This window comes from Protobothrops mucrosquamatus, unplaced genomic scaffold, assembly GCF_001527695.2.
Source record: "Protobothrops mucrosquamatus isolate PMUCROS unplaced genomic scaffold, P.Mucros_1.0 scaffold74, whole genome shotgun sequence".
NCBI lineage: Eukaryota > Metazoa > Chordata > Lepidosauria > Squamata > Viperidae > Protobothrops > Protobothrops mucrosquamatus.
Window position 1 is genome coordinate 528,094 of NW_015386451.1, and position 15,031 is coordinate 543,124.

General features: G+C 46.6%; 1 protein-coding gene across 1 annotated transcript in view; it reads left to right on the forward strand.

Annotated features, from left to right (window-relative positions):
* HYDIN (HYDIN axonemal central pair apparatus protein) overlaps positions 1 to 15,031 on the forward strand; it is a 119,595-nt gene that overhangs the window by 82,811 nt on the left and 21,753 nt on the right. Inside the window, exons 52-69 of the mRNA XM_015812175.1 lie at positions 1,359 to 1,557; positions 1,729 to 1,828; positions 2,572 to 2,671; positions 3,138 to 3,306; positions 3,404 to 3,642; positions 5,145 to 5,271; positions 6,112 to 6,316; positions 6,835 to 7,070; positions 7,444 to 7,595; positions 7,685 to 7,874; positions 8,436 to 8,547; positions 8,709 to 8,969; positions 9,420 to 9,562; positions 10,116 to 10,334; positions 10,905 to 11,065; positions 11,265 to 11,380; positions 11,986 to 12,112; positions 12,446 to 12,658. Of these exons, the coding sequence (XP_015667661.1) occupies positions 1,359 to 1,557; positions 1,729 to 1,828; positions 2,572 to 2,671; positions 3,138 to 3,306; positions 3,404 to 3,642; positions 5,145 to 5,271; positions 6,112 to 6,316; positions 6,835 to 7,070; positions 7,444 to 7,595; positions 7,685 to 7,874; positions 8,436 to 8,547; positions 8,709 to 8,969; positions 9,420 to 9,562; positions 10,116 to 10,334; positions 10,905 to 11,065; positions 11,265 to 11,380; positions 11,986 to 12,112; positions 12,446 to 12,658 (3,069 nt within the window). The remainder of the gene's footprint in view (positions 1 to 1,358; positions 1,558 to 1,728; positions 1,829 to 2,571; positions 2,672 to 3,137; positions 3,307 to 3,403; positions 3,643 to 5,144; positions 5,272 to 6,111; positions 6,317 to 6,834; positions 7,071 to 7,443; positions 7,596 to 7,684; positions 7,875 to 8,435; positions 8,548 to 8,708; positions 8,970 to 9,419; positions 9,563 to 10,115; positions 10,335 to 10,904; positions 11,066 to 11,264; positions 11,381 to 11,985; positions 12,113 to 12,445; positions 12,659 to 15,031) is intronic.

Sequence of the window (15,031 nt, forward strand, 5' to 3'; positions counted from 1 at the left end):
TCTGAAATTGTACTGCTAAAACAAAGAAGAAAAAAATAGAAAAAAACTGAAGATGACTGTAAATCACCTAAAAATGATCACATATGTAATATATTGCATTACACATTTTGTCACGCAATAACAATGTATGAAATTGTGCAGAAAATTTGTCTATTCTTGTAAACTATTAGGAAAACTGTGCCCAAACAAAACTTATGGAATTCATTTTTGTCAAAGCGTGCACCAACTCTAAAATTCCCCTCAAGGATTCAATGTAATTAAATGTAAAACTTCCTTCCCCTCTGCTATGTGATTGATCACGCTAACCAATGGAAGCAATTGGCGGACTCTGGTGAAACGTCTTCTCTCCACCTTTCAGCTCCTGTGGGAATGACCTTGGTTCCCATGGGACTACTCCGTGTTTAGTCTAGCAATGCTGTACTTTTTTTTCCCCTTTCCTCCCCCCCCACACCTGTGGCAACTCAGAACGACAAAGATGGCTTCAGCCAGGTTGGTTTCACAAGTTGACACCCAGACTTTAAATTGATCTGGATCCTCCCAGCCTTTAACAAGGCTTTGCAGACATGGCTCTGCCACTGTTTTGGGGGAGGGGTGTCTGGAAATGGCAGGGAGCTCTTAGAAAGGATTCTGCTGCTGATTGTAATGTTCTGTTTTCTAAATTGATTATAGAGACACTTAATATATTTTATATGTTCTATATAATAAATTGGTTTTTAATGTTTTTGTCAAGCCTCATAGAGTGACCAGGCTGGTCCAGACATAACTGCTTTGTAGCTTGCCAACAGCTTGTGGGGAGGGGGGAAATTGGAATGTGAGCTGTTAGCACCTGCCGGCTGCTTTGTGAGAAGCAAGGACATGCGGAGATACATTTATTGAAGATTGTGGATTCTCTCATAACAACTGCCTAACTAGCAATTGGGCAATGTGACCTGCACGAAAAATGGAGGGAGGTTTCTATTCTTTTAATATAACAAAATAGGCGCGAAAACCTCAGAGCTGGTTTTCACTTTCATCAGTGCTGAAATAGTGCATTCAATAAAGTTTTGCATTAGAGATTTAATCATCTTCGTTGGGTTCATCAGTCAGAACTTTGACAATTTTATTGGATTGATTTTTTTATCTGTGTGAACCACCCACAGTCACTTAGATGAGATGGGTGGCCATACAAATTGAATAAAGAAAATAAGTAAGATACATTAATGTCAAAATAACTTCGTATTTGAAGAGTAATCCAAATAAAATAATTCACAAAAACAACCCTAATACTACATGTAGACTCAATTTACACCTGAAGTTGGGGTTTCCAAATAAGGCTCTAATATATATAAGCATTTGCCTGGCTTCTCTTGTTTTTGCAGAAAGGAAACAAAATCCCTTTACCTAAAGAACGTGACTCCACTGCCAGTCGCCTGGCGAATCAGTGGCCTGGAGAACATTGGCGACGACTTCTGCTTGTCTGACGACATCGGCCTCATCGAGCCCTTCTCTGAGCACTGCCTGCTGGTCAATTTCAAGGCCACCAAGGCCCTCAATATCAAGAAGGCCATCCGGCTGGAGGTGAGTCCTCCGCCGGATAGGCACTTGGCAAAGCAATCCATTAGCAAGAGAGGCAAGGATTGTGATAAGTTTCCATTTCATGATCAGTTTCCCAACAAATCCCCTCCTTGACAAGTACCACCATTGCAACTACGGTGACCATTGGACTAACGATCCTTGTGGTCATTTTAGGTTTCTGATGCAGAAAATATTCTGGGGATTGTTCAGATTGAAAATATACAGATTGTTGCTGAGGCCTATGATGTGGCCCTGGACATCAGTTTCCCCAAAGGTAAGTTATCATTTATTTATTTAAATTAAATTAAGTTTAGACTCTTTGGAACTGAGGATTTTCAGCTAACTGCTCACTGGGAGTCAGTCCCCTCCTTGATTACCTCCCTGGGTCCGCAGCCATTTCTGCTGCAGTTGCTTTCCACCTGACCTTCCTCTTTTGGATTAGAAGACAGGGATGGAGGTTGTATCTTTGCCATCAAAGGAAATATTTTTTCAGCAAATTTTTATTTTATTCAGATATGTTGTCCTCCCCTACGTGGCATAGAGCCTGGCTGACTTCATGCAGCAGGATTGGTGTGCTCTTGGTTCCTTCAGTTGAACAATGTCTCCGCTCAGTCCTGCCCTCTGGAATGAGGTTCCCCTCCCCAAAGGTCTGGATAGCCCCTCCCACTCCGTGAAGCTCTTCACGCAGGCCTTTGGCAAGGGGCAGGGAAACCCCTCCCTCCATTGCACTTGCCATCTTTTTATTTTGTTGGGTTTTTCTTTTGTAGTTTGTTTGATTATTATGAATCGCTCAAAGACATTTGAAGTTGGGTGTCATGTTGTTGTTGTTGTTATTTACCTGACCTCAAAAAGTATGTTGTCGGGCAAAGGCCTGGCCAGGGCTCAGGATCAGCACCTGTCAGCGGGGCATTTCTGGGATGGTCTGTGACAAGTGAGAAACTCTGGCCGGTGTCAGGCAGAGGCATTTTGAGCATTTTCCTCGGCTTCATGCTGTCTTTTCTCTTTGTGGCCCTATAGGAACAAACGGTGGTTTGGAATTTGGGATTGTCAGAGTTATGGACGAAGCTAAGCAGATGTTATCAATGAAGAACAAAGGCAAATACGAGATTGCTTTCAGGTAAGCCCTGCTCTTCAGAGGATTCCCTTTGTTCTCCCTTTGCTCCCTGCTTCAGTATTATTTATTAAAGTTTTATAGCTCAGTGAAAGCCTCAAAGATCAGTCATTCGAGTTCACCTCACTCGCACTTTTATCCTGCAATTCTAATGATCCAAATCCCGCACGCCCTTTTTGTTCAATAAAGTCTGCATTGTTCACATTTTATTTATTTGAGGCCTTTTTTATTTTGAAATGTGTACATGCATGCTTTTAATCTGGAATGCTCCCCTGGCCACAGAGGGCTGCATGTTGGTTGGAGAGGCACACTGGCTTCAGCAAAGCTCTTTGAGAGTTAGACTAACAAACTGTGATTGGATGGGTGGGTGGAGGGATGGGCATTGAGATGATGAGACACCCCCCCCCATCAGCTTTTAAAGAAATGGATGCAAGAGAGTGTGGGTTTTTATGATTGTGTTCTTCTTTCCCAGCTTGGCTATTGAATCCACAGAATATGGGATGTCCAATCTGGGTCAGCTGTTTACCATCCAGCCCCAGAAGGGGAATCTGAGTCCCAATGACCGTCCTACGCAGGTCCAGATTGTCTTTCATTCGAAGAAGGAAGTGAAAATTGAGGACAAGCCTGTTCTGCAGTGCCATGTAAGACCCCTGGGTGTAACTGGCTGGAAAGAAGGCGGTTCAGCTAGCTTTAGAGCCAACAAGGTGGGAGCCAGCCAGTCTATTCTCCTCACTCTAGGTGATTGAACCTTCCCTCTGTGAGGGGGGAGAGACCATTGCCACCATTCCCATCCGGCTGTCAGTGCTGTCCTTATTCAGCAAGTACAATATTGTCCCTCCATCCGTCATTAACTTCGGACCACTGATGAACAGCACACGGAAGACCAGCAGCTTCACAATCGAGAACAAAGGGGTCTTGGACTTTAAGTTCACCATCTGCAAGCAAGTCCGTGATGTTGTGATTACAGCAAGGAAAGGGTGAGTGTCACCTTCAGGGATCAGACCACTGGGATCTGTCAGCCTGATTTGTTATATGCACGGAGTCAGGTGCCCAAAGAGGCATATTTTCACCTAGAACGGAGATGTTTTCTAAATATTTAACATTAACAAGAGCAGCAGAATTTCACTTCTTGGCACAGCCACATCTTTGCACGTGCTCATGTGTGCATTTGTTTCTTGAGATGTATTTATTGTATTAAAGTTCTCAGAGCAGGTTACAAAGTTATTTAAAATACTAATACTTCCTTAAAACAAGAAACATCAATGTGTAAATAGCACAAGAAAGAGATAAACATTCACATATAGAGCAGGTGTTTGAAAATGAAGTCAATACAATCTATAGAAATACCTGGAAGAAAGGGAATGTTTTTGCCTGGCAAAAAGATTAATTTTCTTTAGAAGTTTCCTAAATGTGGCAGCACTCAAAGGTTTCTGCCTGCCAAAGTGATCCTGGTGAAGCCGAAGCCGCTCTGGCCCAGAAAGCCTTCTCAAGGCTGGTATCCAATTATAAATTTTAATTTTAATCACATGCTTGGAAGAGATCTTAGTGTGGTCAATTCATCCAACTGGGTTTTATTAGATTGTCTTCAATAGACCTCCAGCAAAGGGGAACACCCCCCCCATAATGAGGCGCTGAGGTGACGGCCTGCTGCCCTTCTCCTGAGGTCTAGACTGAAGCTTTTTGGTTGCACAGGCAGTACAGGAATAGGTAGTATAATCAAGTATTTACAAACACTTGCTCAGTGACCATTCAAAGTTATGATGATGCTGAACAAGAAGGACGTAGAACCATCGCAACAAGCCACAGTCACACAATCACAATTTCTGAGGTTCTCTGCTGGCTTCCCACAAGCAAAGGAAGGTTGATTCATGAGTCTTCTTTAGGGACAATGGTCTTTCTTCAACCAGGAATTCACATATCTACAATCAGGACAGTGGGTTTGGATGATCTCAGAGGTGCTCTCCGATGGGATTGATGGTTAGCCTGTCATCAACATGTTGTCCCCTCCTTGATTTAACTTTTCCCACTTACTGTTCTACCTAGAGCCAGTTTGGGGGACAGAGTAGGGAGCTACAGCCCTCACAGCTTGTCTGTCTTTCCCTGAGAAAGGAACTGGCACTTCCAAGGAAGGAAAGGCAGAGCATACATCAAATGTTCTTGTGATAACTCTATAGTTACCACTACCTAGGCATGTAAAATGTGGAAGTGGAAGCAGACCTCAGATCCTCCACAAAGAGCTCAGGGTGGGAGTCTCTCAATTTGGTCAGTGTGTGTTGGGGGTCTCTTTCTATCCCCCTCTCTTTTGATTCCCTCGGGGAGGTTAGTTATGGCCCTGGAAAGGTGAACATAGATGTGACCCTCCAGGGCTTGTAAAACACATTCTCAGAAAGTAGGTTGTGCATCTTTGTGAGACCTTCCCTGCCTGTGTTCTGAGACTACAGATAAGATCCCATCTATTTTGCAATGCTTCCTTTTTCAGAAACTCTAATATCAAAAGTTCCCGTTCTCGTGACACAGACCTCAGCCGGCAGAACGCTTTTATGAGCACAGGCAGGCAAAGCAAGCACGCCGACTCTTTGCAGAAGGACATGAACCTGATAGGGCAGGTAGGCAAGGAGACGGGTTCCTCTAGTTCGCACTTCTCCCACCCCGATGGCCACCTTTGATTAGGCAACATTCATGCTTTATTTGGGGAAAAGGAGCTTTCCGTGGAGTAGCTCTGGGTCAGGATTCTCCCATCCAGTTTTCTCCATGCTGCTCCAGGGCCTCAAGCCAGCGACACATGATCCAGAAGGTGCAACTCCAGTGGGAAAGTGCACAGGAACGTGATTCCCCAGCATTGACCCCACACTGGGGGCACTTCTCTGTGAGAATGGTTGCTGGAATTGGGTATGTCTAGTTTAATGAAGAGAAGGACTAAGGGTGACATGATAGCAGTGTTCCAATATCTCAGGGGCTGCCACAAAGAAGAGGGAGTCAAGCTATTCTCCAAAGGACCTGAATTCAGGACAAGAAGCAATGGATGGAAACGAATCAAAGAGAGAAGCAACCTAGAACTAAGGAGAAACTTCCTGACAGTTAGAACAATTAATCAGTGGAACGATTTACCTCCAGAAGTTGTGAATGCTCCAACACTGGAAGTTTTTAAGAAGAGACTGGACAGCCATTTGTCTGAAATGGTATAGGATTTCCTGCCTGAGCAGGGGGTTGGACTAGAAGACCTCAAAGGTCCCTTCCAACTCTATTATTGTTATTGTTAACCAAGGAAGGACTTTGCCCAGTGCCATTTTCCCCTATTCTCACTTGCCCTTGGGAAACAATTGCCACCATTGAATCTCCAGAGCTCCTTTGCAGTCTTGTTTGTTTGCATCTCTCTTTCTAGCTGGAGAACAGCTGGTATCAGCCAGCAGCTGTTTAAAAGAAAGCAATCCCTGTCTTCTCCACAGGCACGCTTCTCTCTCGGTATGTTCACTGTGTCTCCGGGGTATGGAAACATTGCCGCAGGAGGCCATCAGGTCATCACGGTGGATTGTTTTGCTGAGCCTGCTGGGAAGTGTGAAGAATACCTGATCGTTGAGATCACAGACCGAGACCCTGAAGACAGTCCCGGAGGCATCCTCTACACACTTGTTGCGGAGTCCTGCATCCCAGGTAGGCAGACCTTCTCTCTTGCTCCTGGCTTACACAGCCTGGGGACACAGACCATGCTCTAGGCACCAGAACCAGGAAATCAGGACTCATTTTTCCTGAGAAGCAAGCTAAGGGAATGCAGTCAAGAATTAAAAGTGGGCAAGGAAAGTAGTTAGCTGATACCCCCAACTACAGCCAAATTAAAGGTCGACCTTTCTTATTCAAAACTGCTATTGACCTTCCATCTCACTACAGTAGTGAGAACGGATAACCTCCACTCCTGGTTATCTCAGCAGGAGGAGGAGGAGGAGGAGGAGGAGGAGGAGGAGNGATCCCGAATCCCTCTCTAGCACCCCTGAAGGTAGTGCAAAAGTCAGCCTCTCAGTTTGAAGGCAGGTGGCGGCAGTTAGAAGAAGCGATTGGGGGGTGCTGAGTAGTTGCCAGGATCCTTGCTGAAATTGCCTCCTACAGTTCCTGTGGTCTTGTACATGTGATGAGGAAACAGTCCCTGAGAGTTGCTATCATGTTGGTTTCCCAAGGATTTGTAACTGACAATCCAGGGATCATTTTTGAGGAGCATCGGATCTGTAACAGTGGCAGCCTCAGCCAGGTGCTGAAGTCCATAGGCTGCGAAGGTGTGTTTGTGACAGACGAGAACAAGTTTCTCTTTAACAATGTCCTGGTTGGGCACCAGGCAACAGCCCGCTTCAAGATCTGCAACACTGGCCGGATCCCCTGTGATGTTGTCATGACCACAAAGCCCATTTCTGCCAAGGTAAGAGAAGGACGAAGAAGGTTTGCATCACATGTTTTGTAATGTTGTCCCATTCTATTTCATGGGAGGCTCGGAAGAACATTAATCGTGTAGCAATTTGGTGAGAGCTTGGGCCATCCTGTCTTGCGAATGGATAGTTGCTCTGGAAGCCATTGATTTAGAGAGGCCGATCCTGCGGGGCTGTTCCTGGCTTTTCTTACAATAGACAGAAAGGCGAGGTTGTCCATTCCCTATACAACAGGCAGGTTGAGTCGTGAAATATACTGCAGCCAAGCTCCGTAGCCTGTAACAGGGGTGAAGGGTGAGGGGGGTCCTCGGTGCCTTCTCTGGGGTGATTCCTGAAGTTCTGCTTGCTCTATGGATGTTTCCTCAGTCCACTGCCCGAATCAGCGACACCTTTGAGCTCCATCCTGTGCGCATGTCCATTGCCAGTCATTCGAATGCCTTTGCAACCCTGACCTTCTCACCACAGGCCATGCAAAACCACCAGTGCATTTTTGAGGCTTCAGTAGATGCAGTGCCCAGGTAATTCCCAATTGGTTGCTGAAGAAGGTTACCCCCTCGGGCTGCTTCTTAATTTGCATGTAAGAACAATCCTTTCTCTTGGCTTTCAGTGTGGTTGCCAGATCAAGAGTTCTGTCCTTTGAAGTCAGCGGAGATGGCAGCCTTCCTCAGATCACCATTGTGCGCCCGGTTCTTCGCAATAAAAAGGGGAATCCACTCCTCCTCTTCAGAAAGCTCCTCTTAGGTCACACGGAGGTGCTCCCCCTTGTCCTTAAGAACAGCGGCAGCCTTTCAGTCCAGGTAGTGGCCAATGCTCAGAAGAGCAATCGCAGACTGGCAAGGGGGTCTTGAGGTGGGAATGCCTGGAGCATCCCTCTGGCAAAAAAGGGCTCTCTCTGCCATCTTTCCTTGCTGTGCTATTTGTGCTGCTCACTTGTTTCCACACCTTTGAGAACTGCCATATTTCCAAGGATCAAAAAACAAGGGCAGCTGAGATGGGGGCGGGGAGGTAGAAGGAGAAGGGAAGACAGACAAGGGAGAGGGTCCACCTGGCGAAATCCAGTGTTCCTGGTCTGGTCTACACACTGCCAATTGAAATCAGAGCTATGGAAAGCTTTCCAAGACTCAGACTCTGCCCTAAAAATGATTGAAAAAGGCTTGCTCCAAGATGCACCATTTTGCCCAGTTAAAGCTTAGGGGAACAAGAGCTTTAGAGGTAGGTAGGTAGGTAGGTGGATGGGTGAGAAAGGAGAGAGGGAGGGAGGGAGAGCGCAATGTCCTATCTGATGCCCAGCAGTGCAAGAGGCCATTCTCCTAGGACTCATTTCAGGGCATTTATGTCTGCATTGGTCCCTCTCCTAGTTGTACCTGGATATGTCGGATGAGAGTGGGGCATTCACCCTGAGGCCCAGACCCACCACCGAGTGCATTTACCTCTCTTCTCAGAACGAGGAGAGCGAGCCCAGCGATGGAGGTAAAAGTTGCCTCTTTCCCTGAGCTGGGAAGGAGGGGATGAGGGCTGTGTGTGAGTGCAGCACTAGCTGTCTGGGCCACTACAGCTCTCTGCTACAGTGCAGAGGAACTCTTTCCACGCTTTTAGCACTCACACTTACTCTTTCCTTTGCATCTTTGTAGTCCGAAAACCACACACGGCCTCCTTGGTGCTGCACAACGGGGAATCAGCTGAGTTCGATGTGATTTTCCAGCCCGGCTTGGTCCAGCGGGTCGAAGGGCTGATCCACCTCTCTATTGTGGACAATCAGTATGAGGAAACCAGCATCCAGATGGTTGGGGAAGGCTACCAGGATAATGTCACGCTGGACAATATTCACAGCCCGGTGGCTGAGACCAAGACAGACGACATTGAGGGGCAGCTGGATGAGAACACAGGAGAGGGTGAGTCAGCCTGAGAAACTGCAGAGGGCGTGGAAGGCAGGAGGGGAAAGACCCTTTTCGTTCCCGGAGGCTTGCAAGCCAAAGGGCCCAAATCGCTTGTTCCTTTTCCTTTGCCCAGCAAGAGGGCTTCCGTCACCAGGAGACCCAGCTTTGCTCTGAGAAGGCTTGGCCAGGCTGGTCCCACCCGCTTTCCTCCCTCTGAAAGGGGGCAGGTCTGGATGTTGGAGGTCTTCTCTCAGTTCCTCTCTTTAATTCACTAATCGGCCTAATCGGATGCTGTCCTTGACAGGGAGGGTGGGGGATGCGCAGCTTGAGGGTGAGGCAAGGCCAGCAGAGCCTGCTGTGAGGTGTCCCTCCTTCCGCCTGGCTCGCTCCCGCCAGTGCAGGGGATGGGAAGGACTCCGAGTGCGGATGCCAGGGGTGCAGACCGCTCACTCTCTTCTCCAACAGCTGTGAGAATGGACCACATCCAATTTGGAGACTGCCACATTGGGAAGCTGTATCAGGCCGCATTCACAATCACAAATCACAGCAAGTTGGACGTGATGAGATTTGAATGGCCTGCTGTGGGCCCCTGCCAGTTCTCCCCACAGGTAGGCTGGTGCCCCTCCAGCTGCCAGATCCAAATGCGATTCCTAACTTTGGCAGGCTTGGGACTTCCCATGTTCGGTCCTTGGAGGGATCTGTGACATCATGGGGGGGCTATTGGGGGGGGAGGAAGTTACCTCTGAAGGGAGGAGAAGCCAGGTTTTTAAGAGATGTCCATGTACCTATTCTGACCCTGCCACCCCACCCCCCCCGCAACAGTTAAAACATGGATCAGAACATTTTGGTCCCATCCGCTGGGAGGGAGGCACAAATGAGGTGCTGGGGTTCCATATGCCCATTCCTGATTTAATGGGTTATTTGTCATGTCACTCAGCAGTTACCTGACTTTTCCAGAAAGATTGTTTGTTTTTCAAGTACAGCTTGGGAGCAACGGTAGCTCTTCCTAGATAAGGAAGCCTTTCAAAAATGCAAGGGCAAGCCTCTTCCAGATTGTTGCCATGAAAAATAGGTGAACGTATTTTGAATGAATGTTGCTAAATGTTTCCTTGATTCTCAGAGTTTTGCCAGTCTCGAACGTTTGAATATTCTTCTCTCCAGGTTGGCCATCTCCATGCAAGATGCACTAAAAACATCACTCTGACTTTGAAGTCCAGCCTGCCCATCACCCTCAGGGAGCAGCTCCTCAAGTGCAAGGTGTCCAGAATTGCCTTTCAGTGCCCTGCTGACCAGGTCCCGGATTGGGATGGTCGCTTGCATACTGTCAAATGGGTGGATGTGTCAAAAGGCATCACAAGTATACGTCCAACAAAAAAGAAGGTAAAAAACCAGGATCTAAGATCCACCCTTTCTATATGGCCACCAGTGGGCAGGCAGCCACTATGGGGCCCTCGAAATTCTCATTATCACCCATCCACTGCCTTCAGTGCATCTTCAGCACATTCAGTAGCTCTGGTTTCATGGATAATAAAGTACCTTATCTGGGCTGCTGCTGCTGCTGCTGCAAAAACCCTGGTGATTTCTGTGCCTCCTTACTACCATATCTAAGGGCCATCCAGACATGGCAGGCTAAGTGTAGGGTCTGCACAGGCGTTGTAGCATGGAAGGAGGAAAGGAGGGAGGGAGAGATAAGAGAACCAGCCCTGCTCCACCTCCTCCTCCTCCTCCTCCTCCTTCGCTGGTGCTCCTGAGGCAGCTGCCATCATAGCCACAGCTGCATGTGCAGAGAGCCCAGCCGTGGTAGGACTTTCCTGGTGGCTGCTCTTCCTGGCCTCATCCTCTTCCTGCCTGTCTTGGAGCAGCCCCAAAACAAGAGATTTCTACCTGCAGCTGTGATGAGGGGCACCAAGCCCTTCTGGGCGGCTTCTGACTCTTCTGCTTTTGGGGCAGGTGATAGAGACTGATCCAGAACCTGCTCATATGACTGTGGAGGAGAGTAGCCAGGAACTGGTGCTTCGAGTGAGTGCCAACGTTGACTTTGCCCAGTATAAAATGGAGGCGGATGCCGTGCACTTCAGAGACACGTTGCTCTTCCAAACAAGGGTGTTCACGTGAGTAAGATGAGACCAAATAAAATATTATGTTCAAGAAGACTCTGCCTGCCCTTCACCTACATCCTCTTTGCATCTGACTTTAATCCTTCAGCCCTCACAGCTGCCTTCTTTGTATCTCCTTTCATGTGTGTGTGTGTGTGTGTGTCCCAGCTCTGAGCAGACTCTTCATTTCCCCCCTGCTCTGTTGCCCTCCCAGGGTGGAGCTGTCCAACACGGGGAATGTGCAATTGGAGTATTCCTGGAAAGCAGTCATGGAAGAAGTTGGGAAGGCTGTCAACTTTGCTACTGAACCTTTGTCAACCAGCCCAGAAGGTACAGCATTCTCTTCCCCTTCTCCTCTTGCTTTTCCTTCCCTGACAATCACCTGTTGCAAGGATCTCAAGAACTTTGCTGCAGACTTTTTGGGTTTATGCATTGTCTTCCATCATCTTTTGTGCCTTACAACAATCTCTGAAGAGGCTTTCACAAATTTGGACTTCAATTCCCAGAATTCTCAGCTATGACTTTGTTGTCTGGGATATTCTGGACCAGAAATCAAAACTCTGGAGGATAGTGAAACTGGGGAAACCAGCTCTGGAATACCAGTTGCCAGGGATGTGGTTTGCTGTGAGCTTAAATTAGAAAATGCTTCTGCCAGTAGATGAGTCTCTCAATATATGATTCATATTAAAGCGAGCGAGTTTCCTTAGGTTAATATCCTATAGTCTGGGAATTTCTGGAGGGAACCATTTTGAGAAGCAAACGGAAGGTCAGTCTGAAGAAAGTACAATATTTGCAGAAATGTTGTGTCAATGAACTGTTCCTTTCTCCAGGGGACCCATCTAGAGCATCAACTGCTTCCATCAAGGCCCAGCCTAGCCGGCCCTTCAGCCAGCTGGGAAGCCTCCTGGAGAGTTTCTCTTCCTATGTCTTCCCAGTGGTCACCCGCCCTCCATTCTTCATGGAGCCCAGCAGTGGGATTATCCCTCCTGGGAAATATCAGTCCCTCCAAGTGAAATTTTCTCCCCAGGAAGTAGGAGAGTTTGAGGGTCGGCTACTCTGCAGGTAAGAAACCATCTCATCAAGCCATGCTTGGCACATTTTATAGCAAAATGTGTGTGTGCTAGTGACCAAGAGGCCAAGTGATCGACTGAAAACTAAGGCTTACCAAACCTTCAAGCGGGTGCCCTGACAGATGGCTCACCTAGAAAAATATTTGAGAACCTTATTTTATGCAGACACAACCTCTGTTTATGCCTGCCGTTCTTTCTTTCCGTTTTCTGTGGGCACCTGGTGATGAAGGGAGTTTCAATGCAAAGCAAGCCCGTGCATGGGCCTTGGAAAGCCCTTAAGCCCTTGTTTTGCATTCGCTCCTCAAACAGGCTTGTTTTTTTCCAGTATGCCTAATTTGAAGCTAGATGAGGAGGGCCCCGTTGTCACTGTGAAAGGGAAGAGTCTCCTGCCATATTGCCACTTTGAGCTGGAAGACTCTGATTACATCACTGCAAACAGGCGCAATTCAGACTTGCGAGTACCAGGAGGGATGAGTGTTGACCCACAAACGAAAGTGATTGAATTCACCTCTGTAGGAGTCCATGTGAAGAACACCAGGTGAGCATCAAGCCAACTGAGGAACATTCTCTGATCATTTGGAAGCTTCATCTTCGTCCAGCAGAGCCATATTCGGCTTTGGCCCTCATCTAACCTGGAGGGCACCCTGACGGTAGGGTAGTTCCCTCCTCTCAATCCTGGGGGTAGAACTTGTCCCCCTTGTCTCAAAGCTGCCCTGCCATCTTCCACACTCTCCTTTCTACAGCTGATTGCTCATGTATTCGTCTGCACCTTTCACTTTAAATGTGAAACCGTTTTTAGGGGGTCACTGAAATAAAATTTTAGGTGGGTATTTCAGTATAGCTTATGGATCTCTCATTGTTATTTTATAAAATAACAGTGTGCTATGATAAGCTAATTTAATTTCTCTCCTTAATACATGTTTTATTATTTACTTATTTTTTATTTATATGGTTGCCCAGCCCACAAGGTAACTCTGGTTTAAGGTATTTGTGGATAGATGTGCAGGTTGTCCTGGATTCACTACCACAGCTGAGACCGGATTCTTGGTTGTTGAGCAAAGCATTCATTAAGCAAAACATCACAGGACTGCTTCGCTCCATGACCGCAATCCCAGCCCTTCTGGTACTAGAGGCAGTGTGGAAAAGAAAGGAGTGTGGGGTGCCTCGGGGGTTGGAGGAGGCCCATTCCCCTCTGCTGAACCCCAAGTGGAAACCACTGGCTTTCTGGGGAAGCCCGCAGGGGAGATTGCCAAGGGCAGTTACCTTGATCCAGGGGCACTTGGCGACTGGTCAGAATGGCAAAGGAATTGCCAAGGGCTCAAGTAGCCATCCAATGGCTGTGGGGTGGGGTGAGCAAATTTTGCAATGGTTGGAAGTGCTTTGGAGGGTTAAATTAAGGAGTTTTTATCATGTCTTCTGAATGCTAGTTGGTGTTTCACGGCGGCTGTTGCCCTGTATGTTGTAGACGATTCTTCTTGTTTCTTCTGGAATTGCTGGGTCTTTAGATTTACTTAGGGTATTTTGGAGCGGTTTAGTTGGTTTGTGTGCTGTGGTGATACCATGTGGTTGTCATAGTCAATTGGTGGTTTCTGAGATGTTTTTGATATATGGCAGTGTTATCCTTTTCACAGTTTGTGTTAGTTGTGTTATACTGAGTTGAGCAATCAGGCACTTTTTTATAAAGTTGAATGGGTATCCATTTTGTTGGAAGATGTAGAATGTTCTCTTTCCTTTTGCTGATATTCTCGGTTGCTACAGTATGTTTGTGTTCCTCTACATAATGTTCCTAAACAACTTCACTTGTGGAAGGTTAGATTGTTACTTTGGTAGTGGAACACTTGGTTGGTGTGGATAGTCTAAGATAGACTTGTGTTTCTAGTTGGCCATCACTGCCTCTGCTGATGAGGATGTCCAGGTAAAGTAGTGTGTTGTTGCTTTCATCTTCCCATTTTGTGCAGCAAATACTAGACTGTACAACAATGAATATCGATCTAAAAATTAATTCATCACAGATCAAGGTAATTGTGTTTGACAGAAAAAGTCAAGTGAAAAATTCCCAATTTAAATATTCTTGGCAAAAAACTGGAGTCATAGATGAACCTCTGTGATAGACTGTTTGGTAAAGATGGAGAAATTTTGGGATACCCAGTACTGGTAGAAAGACGGTGGTAAAAACTCCAGCTGCTAACTCCTAGGGTATCTTACAGGGTTGCCTGGTTTGTTAAAGGAAGTCAGATGAGCGGCTCTTCTGCCTGTGCTATCTGGAAGTAGGAACTGAGTACATCAAGAGAAACATACACACTGTTCCAGAGTAGTTCTGTAAAATGAGATCTGGTCAAGAATGTATGAATGATAAATGAATATGAGCTGATTTCACAAGTGAAATTACCTGTGGTAGAGAGGGGGGATCAATGGGGATCCAGTTGCAAGCAAATATATGGAGGAAAAGTGGATGAGCTTAGAGGAAGAGGTTGAAGAACGGGAAGAGAATCTCCCAAGGAGAAAGGGGAGATGCACCAGGGCCAGCATTGCATGGCAGACTCTGCTTCATTGGGGCATCAGTGTGTGACTATTATTGTGATGTACCTAGAAAAGGGGTGAGGCTGGTATTGCAATGCCAGGACGTTGCTTTCAGCCTCAGACATTTAAAGAATATTTCTATCTTCCCTTCTGGCCTTTAGAAGGGACCAAAGACTTGGTGTTACCATCTTGCTGAAGATCCAGTCATGGTGCTCGGATCCTGCTAAATGGTTACATCTTTAGCAAACTGGATTGCACTTTTTCAGATTATAATTGTTATGTTTAAATAGTTTTTCATTTCTTTTAATGTTTGTAATGGCTGCTGTTGTATAATTTTTGGTTAATGCTTGCTTTTGTGTGTGAGAGTGTATTAACTTTGTGAGCTGCCCAG